Source organism: Pteropus vampyrus, unplaced genomic scaffold (assembly GCF_000151845.1).
Source record: "Pteropus vampyrus isolate Shadow unplaced genomic scaffold, Pvam_2.0 Scaffold46, whole genome shotgun sequence".
Classification (NCBI taxonomy): Eukaryota; Metazoa; Chordata; class Mammalia; order Chiroptera; family Pteropodidae; genus Pteropus; species Pteropus vampyrus.
In genome coordinates, this window is record NW_011888827.1 from 7417166 (window position 1) to 7425007 (window position 7842).

At 38.2% G+C, this 7842-nt stretch overlaps 1 protein-coding gene across 8 annotated transcripts in view; it reads right to left on the reverse strand.

The window, feature by feature from the left end:
- VTI1A (vesicle transport through interaction with t-SNAREs 1A) overlaps positions 1 to 7842 on the reverse strand; it is a 333273-nt gene that overhangs the window by 319397 nt on the left and 6034 nt on the right. For all 8 annotated transcript variants that reach the window (XM_011359295.2, XM_011359297.2, XM_023530157.1 and 5 more), the window contains one exon: positions 2652 to 2710. In XM_011359295.2, coding sequence (XP_011357597.1) covers positions 2652 to 2710 — 59 coding nt within the window. The remainder of the gene's footprint in view (positions 1 to 2651; positions 2711 to 7842) is intronic.

Sequence of the window (7842 nt, forward strand, 5' to 3'; positions counted from 1 at the left end):
ATAAATGCAAGGCGCCAACAGTCACTTATGAGGCAGTTATTTAATGCGCTTCTCTGAAATCATCACTAAGTACATACTTCTAACAAGGTGAATAGGATCATCCAGACAAATCATTGCGAAAGTGGATATAAGTAAAAATCCTAGAGTTAAGTACATTTGTAAGGTATTTTATAAGGACACTTAACACTAAACTAAAGGTAGGTAAGAAAAAAAAGAAACACAAGCACTTAAAATGGAACCAGAAATAAGGCTAATTAACATGCATTTATTTCATGTTGTCACAATGTTCACTTGGCCAATGTAAAGTGGAAGACATGACAATTAAAGGACATGCAGTGTCCAAGAGATTAATACAAACCAATTATTCAGCAGAAACAAACATCCTAATAAGTCAAATCAAAAGAAAGTTTTTCTCCCAGAGTCCTCATCAAAAGGCTAGTAAGTTATATAATAAACAGTATTCTTAACATGGATCTCATGAGAATTAAGTAAACCAGCTTTCTGATCACTTTAAACAAACAAATACATCTCTTAGACAAAACTCTGTTAGTAACAACTAAAGCTGACTATGAGCTCCATGACTGTGTTTTCTACTTCTTACTATGGTAAAACCTTGGTTATCAGGAGACCAGTTTTCCAAGATCAACAAGTAAACGATGTCTCAAAAAGAGAGCAAACAAATAAACCGAAGTACAAATTTCAATGGCAAAAAAAAAAAAAAAGTGCGACTGAGAACTCAACAACAACATAAAAAGTCAAGTTGAGATCCAAAGAACTGAGCAGTTATACCATTTATGCTAAGCCTGCCAACCGGAAGGAAGAAGTGTCCTGATTGATAGCTGTGGTTTGTAAAACGTCAGTCTTTTTTGTGAAAGACAGGAAGCATGAGAGAAGTAGCTGAATATAAAAAGAAAAGAAGGAGAAAAGCATTTGTGCAGGGGGGCGGGGGTTGCGGGGGTCGGAGGGAAAGGAAACTTTCAAAAGACAGGCAAACATCAGAAGCTGTGAAGATTAGAAGTGAAGCTGCCATAATAGAGAAAGTGTCAGCAGTCAGCAGAGGTCAAAAGTGGGTCTTCCAGGGTGTGGAGAACATCAGACATTCTGACACCTTGAAAATGACCAGCCACAGAGAAGACAGAGCAGTGGCTCTGCAACTCAATGTCTTAGCCCTCAAAGACAGGAAATGTCTGCAGTGCAATGGGGACAATGGTCACTCTTTCAGAACTACCCCTTCCCACACACACATCTCCACTGTTAATAAACGTTACACAGCAAGTGAGCTCAGGAAATGCTCCATGCTCTAGCTGCTCCCTATATTCCCTTCTGAGAGAGTCGTAACGCCACTTAGCCTACTTAAAGGTTCAAGAGGGTTGTGTAGAAGAAAAACAAAACCAATAAGGCCTCAACCCCCAACTCTGTTCAAGCTACAGTTTCCCAGACGTATTTGAATAGGTAACATCAGTTAACAGAAACACACTCTGGGAAACATCCTAAGCACATGAGGAAATAATACCGAAGGAGCATCAAGCAGACCTTTCAGTATTCAGAAAAGCAATATACTTATTTAGGACTACAATGTAGCAACGATTTGAATCATACCCACAATATTTGGCTTTTAAAACCCAAAATGGGGACATATACTTTTTTGCTCCCTGATTTGCGAATGAATTTATGTCAAAAAGTAGTGGATGAGCTACAGCTCTGGGTTTAGCCTATCTAGACACAAATCCTTACTCCACCACTTACTGGGTGTGGGACATCAGACAAGTTAATCTTTTTAAGTCTTGGTTTCCTCATCTACGAAATGGGAGCAGATGTGTAACAACAGTGTTGAAAATCACTCCTCCATGGTTTTATCAGATTCCTATAGGTCTTGCTGAACATGCCAAGAATGCAAGGCCCCGACCACTTTTTTCCCTGGGCATTTCTCAGGACTGTATTTGCAGGGAACAATCTGCGGGGAGAGAATAATGTGTCCTTTTGGGACAAAGAGCAGGCTTCCTTACAGGCTGCTGTAAAGCAGTACATTTCCCTGGCTTTGGGTTCCTCTCTTGTATACGTAGGTATACATCTAGGACCACCTGCATCATCCCTATAGGAGCTGGGGCTCAGGAAATTGATACAAACATGCCGAAACTCTTGGCAGCTGATTTTGCTGTGAGTAATACAATTTTTTTTTTATCTCTGACCTAGGAATCTCCTATCATCTATCAGCGTCCGTGAAATTGTCGCAAGCTCACTTATTAGTGAGCAAGTAGGGGAAAATCTCAGATCCTTAACAGTTTTTGATAAATAGTACTTGTTTCACAGAGTTTTTATGAAAATTAATATTATAAAGCAAGTAATATGCTTAACCCAGTGTCTGGTACCCAGTATGCCTTTAACAAGCATTAGCCATTTATAGCTATTATAAAAAGTATTATTAAGGAATAAAAATTAGAAGTGGACATTTAATGAATCACCTTTACTAAGAATAAAATCCCAAGGAACTATTAAATTCTCTTCAATTTAAAAATGGATGAATTCCAAATTATAAAAAGCCGATCAGTCATGTTTCACATTTCTACAACGTATAAAACAGGCCAGAGGAAGGCATCAGCTTAAACGACTCTGTTGTGTCCTTTAAAATATATTACCAAGTCTGTACCTACCAGTTCTTTTGCTTCTTCAAGCTGTTTCTCCACATTTGCAACCATCTGTTTCTTCTCATCTGAAACAAATAATAGTATAAGGAATTGCTAAGGATACAAATAAGTTTAATATTTAAAAACTTCTATTTTTGATACCTTTTTTCATTTCTGGTTAATCGGATTAGAGAATTACTATGTCAAGCAAATGACCATCTCATCCTTTGGTGGGTTACAAACCACTCTAAGCCACTAATTCTAGGCGATCTGGAAATATAAATCCTCTAAAATACCTAGTTATTAAGAGATGCCATAACATTTTAAAGAGAAACCAAAAATTATTTTGTTCCTTAGAAGAGACTGTGTCAACAACAGCAGATTCAGGGGGTGTCATGAGGAATCTGTAAAGTCTTAACTTTAATAAATTAGGAATAACTGATTTACAAATACGATTTAAAAGTCATAGAAAAAACAATTCCTAAAAGTGGGCAAGATCTTATAATCCTTTAAAAATCCATACTTTCATTAACATTAAGAATTGGATGTACTGGAAAAAATAGTTGAAGTCAGGCCTGCTGATTCCAAACCCAAAGTCACTGCCGACTCATTGGTTATGAAATCCTGAGTAGGAAACAGTTTTTTTCTGACACCGTCTGTCCTCTCAAAAATGAAGATTAAAAATACCCACTGGGTTAATTTTAGCTCAAATAAGCTGATGCAGGTGAAATTACTTTTAAAATGTGAAGTGCTAAGTCTCTGTATGTGGTTAATTCAAAGTCTACCAAAATCAAGTTATAACCTAATTGGAATTCCCTTTTCTGGTCTGGGAGAGACATATCCTGACAGATATTTTTTAAAAACTTTCCCCTATTCCCATTCTAAATCAATCAGCCCATGCGTTCAGAGACTGTACTTCAGTTTCATGCTAACCAAATTTATTAAACATTTATAGTTTTCTCTGCCTAGCACTCTTTTCTCAGGCATTAACTCCAACTCTTTTGAGGCTCTCTCCTTCATCAGGCAGGTCGATGGGAGATGCTCTATCCTTCTCTGACCCTGCCTCTCTATCACAGTGACTTGGCAAAGGATGGGCTTCTTATCCTAGCTGGACTGATTCCAGTAGCTCCGTCTCTCTGGCCGCATTGGTCTGGGGGGTGGGGTGGGCATATGACCCAAGCCTACCAATCAAAGTCCTGGAGCAATGGGAAAGTCTTTTCCTCTATCTTGATAAAATGATGAGAACAAGAGTTTAGAAGCTTTTGGCATCCAGTCCTAGAAAGCCAATTTGCAATGGTTGAGAATGAAGCCTACTGTTTAGAAAGAAACAAAACTAGTAGGAAGATAGATAGATAGATAGATAGATAGATAGATAGATAGATAGATAGATAAAATAAATTAGATTTAGTTTGTTAATTAGTATCTGGTTCTAGATAACTCTGAAACACGTTTTTGCTTAACTTCATCATGGTTAGATTTATTAAATCAACAAATTTCTTTGTCTGTATTTAAAGCTGGGTTTCTGTGATGTATAATCTAATCATTGCTGACTGACTAATACAACAGACTTGAAAAGTTATGAAGCTTGAAATGGGTAGAACACCTACTCGCTGACTAGCCCTTCAAATAGTCAACACTAAGTGGGACATCTTTAGTAGAATAATAATTAGGTTCGGTTAACCCCAAATCCTTGCCCTTTGGGGGCAGCTATCACACAAGATGTTTTGTGTGTATTCTAAATATTTCTGCCTAAGAAAAGTGCACATTTGGAATTAAAATTCCACTTTATTTTCCCTCTTTGAAAAAGTTAAACTTCCCTTTGGCCAAATTAAACTTATATTATATGACACCAAATTTATTTGCTTCCAGCACATGTTAATCCATCTAACAACTCCACAAGTTAAAGTAAAATCACACTAAATTTTTGTGATACAGCAGAAAACAAGACAAGCTCATCTTGGACCAAGAGTGAAGTTATATATTTACATATACTAAGGAACATTTTGTTTTCTTTAAGGTGCGTAGTTGTCAGGACAGTCCACCCATGGCCTCCAGGACTAATACACACCAGGTTTCCTCATTAACAAAGCCAAACAAAGAAAGCAGCCTCCCTTGACTTGTAGTCCCCTTTGTCGCTAACATTTCTCTCCTTCTGTCTAGTCGCATTTCCCTTCCTCGTTTCTCTCTTCTTCCTCCCTCGTTCCTCCCTATAATCTCGCCCCAACACCACGATTCCACTGAAATGACTCACTATGACTAAAGACCTTTCCTTTGCCCAAACTAATGGACATTCCTTGGTCCTATTTTTATTTAATCTTGTGTCATCTGACATTCTGCTCCTCCCATCCTGTCACTTTCTCCACTCCTGGCTTCCAAGACATCCCGACTCTGTGATTCTCCTAAACACTCACTTACATCGTAGCATCCTCTGCTTGGCATTCTTTTTATCAGCCCATCCTTTAATGGCTGGAGTTCCTCAGAGTTCTGTGCTTGTTTATTTTCTCTTATGATTATCATCTATGTCCCTGGGCATTTTCATCCGCTCCCCCCCGACCCCGCCTTTTTTTTTTTTTTTCACGATCATATTATCTATTTATGATCCCAAATCTTTATCTCTAATCCTGATATACTGCCAGGACTCCACACCATCAATCCTAATACTTATGACCACCTGGCAAACTGTTATTCAAGACTCTCCTTAGAAATTACTACTTCTCTGAAGCCTTTCAAACCCAACAAAATGTTAACCACTTTCACTTACATAAAACACCTATAACTTTTATCTAACCCTAATAATTTATCTCACATTTACTGGTCTGAGTTACCTTCTAGCTTACAAATCATGTCTTAATCATCTTTATAGTCCTAATATCCTGCACAGAGCCTGGCATATAATCAGTTCTTGAAAAATGATTGTTAAATTGAATAAATAATTTATGTCAGTGCAAGCATTTACAGAGAAGCTAATGCTATGGACTAGCCTGGTCTCCCTGTCTCCACACCCCTCCCCCATCCCATTTTAATCTTCCTAAAATGTGGCTTTAATCTGATTACTTGAGCCTAGCAGTCAAGGTCCTCCATGTTCCAGACCCAAGCAACCTTTCCAACTCTATTTCCAAATACTAGCTCTCTATTTAGTGTTCTACATGCTAACCAGACAGACTATCCATTACTACCCAAACACATGCCTTTTCTGCTCTAAGTCTTTGTTCAAGCTACCATTTAGGGTTCTTTGATTGAATATAACAGAATTGATTCTAGCTAAACTGAGCCAAAAAAAGAGAATTTATTGGGATGACATGGGGTGGACTGAGTGAATAGAAAAAATGAACCCACAAGCTCAAGGAGGACAGTACCCAGGGTGGCTCAGGGTACCAAGGGAGCAGGAACTCACTGACAGTCTTTGCAAAAGGAGCGAGCAGCAATACCATAGGCTGGTGCTCACTGTCCTGAAGGGCTCTCTTCTTGGCTCACTTTGCTCGAAATTTAAATCACAGGCAAAATTTCTCTGAATGTCCTTGCTTGAGCAATGCATTCACCTCTGAACCTGGACAGGGTGCAGTAGTCTGTGAGTTCCATCGAAAATAGGTTTACATAGTCCCTCGATGGAAAAACTGAGGTGCTGCTATCAAAACATAAAATGGAGGATTCTGGAAAATTGGGAACAGCAGATGTCCACGGCACCCACTTATTGCAATCTCTTATAATACACTTTTTCCCCGGTTTTCTCTGTCAAGTCCCACCTGTCCTTCCATATAATCTCCTGGGACACAACCTTATCTCCTCTGAATTCCTAGACTTCTGTGCTTTGCACCAGTGGCCTCAACGGTCATTCAAAACTGGTTTCTGTAGTTTTCTCTTCAGCCTCATTTCCAGCTCCTTGAAGGCCGGGACTGCTCTTGACACATCTTTGTCTTAACTCTGTATTTATCACAGAGAGCTATACGCAGTAAGAGCTCACTGAGAGCTTACTGAATGAATGAATCAACCTTACAGTTAGCAACACATTTGTACTCACAGAGAAACTGAGAAAAAAAAAAGGTGTATCAGTAAGGACTTGGACAAATATTCCCACCTAGAATGGTATACTTTCCTTTATGAAAGAAATAATTAAATTGGGATGGGAGGTGAGAGGGGTAATACAAGTTGATCATTTTCTCATAAAATTCACTTCATGATGGCACCATTAGAAATAATTATGGAGCCGAGCAACCTTTGATTGGTCTCCTATAGTGTCCCACATATCTTTAAGAGAAGAATTAAAGAGGTGACAATTTAGGAGGAAAACATGAAAAAGAAAGAAGGAAAAAGGACCCACTTTGATGATCTTGGAAATATCTACCAACATTAAATTTTGGTAACCTTCTAGCACTATTCACATGTAATTCCCAAGAGAGCTTCATACTGCCCACCCCGAATGGCATCCCAAATGGCATCCCTTTCACAAATGTCATGTTCCTAGGATTCAGAACTTCATAAACTAACAGTTATCATTATTTTCATGGGACAATGTATTGAACATTATCAGTGTCGATCCTCAAAATAACCCTTTGGAGGTATTATTATTATCCCATTCTCAGGCAAGCAAACAAACTCAGAGTGGTTAAATAATTTCTCCAAAGTTAAACAGCTAATAAATGGCAGAATTAGAATTCCAACCAAATCTATTGCCCAGAACTGAGCCTTTAACTTCTAATGTACTATATAAAATACACTATATAAACTTCTCGCTCCTTGCCCCTCCAACACACAGGCTTCATGAGTGCTGATACACATCAAAGTCTTTGCATAGTATGATCTTTTCTTGCCTACCCAATATTAACGGAAGTGCTTAGTGCTGATATACACAGAAATCCTTGCATAGTATGATTCTTTCTCAACATTAATAGAAGTGCTTAGTTAGCCTTGCACACGTCCCATAAAGTACAGTGAGTTTCAGGGCTCACATCAATTCAGTTCACTGCTACCTGTTTCTGTGCAATATAGGTATTTGTAAATAAAACTGGCAGCAGAAATTATATACTGGGAAACATAAAGTAAAACCACTAATAAAGGAACTTTTTCTGTTAGAGAATTTAAAAATGAATATATTACTAATGCCGCATTGTATAGCATAGTATAGAATGGTCAGTGTTAGAACAAAGCCATTCTAGAATGATCCATGTGATAATGGATTAAGTTAGAGCTATCAGTATGAACTCATGTTTAGCTTACTATA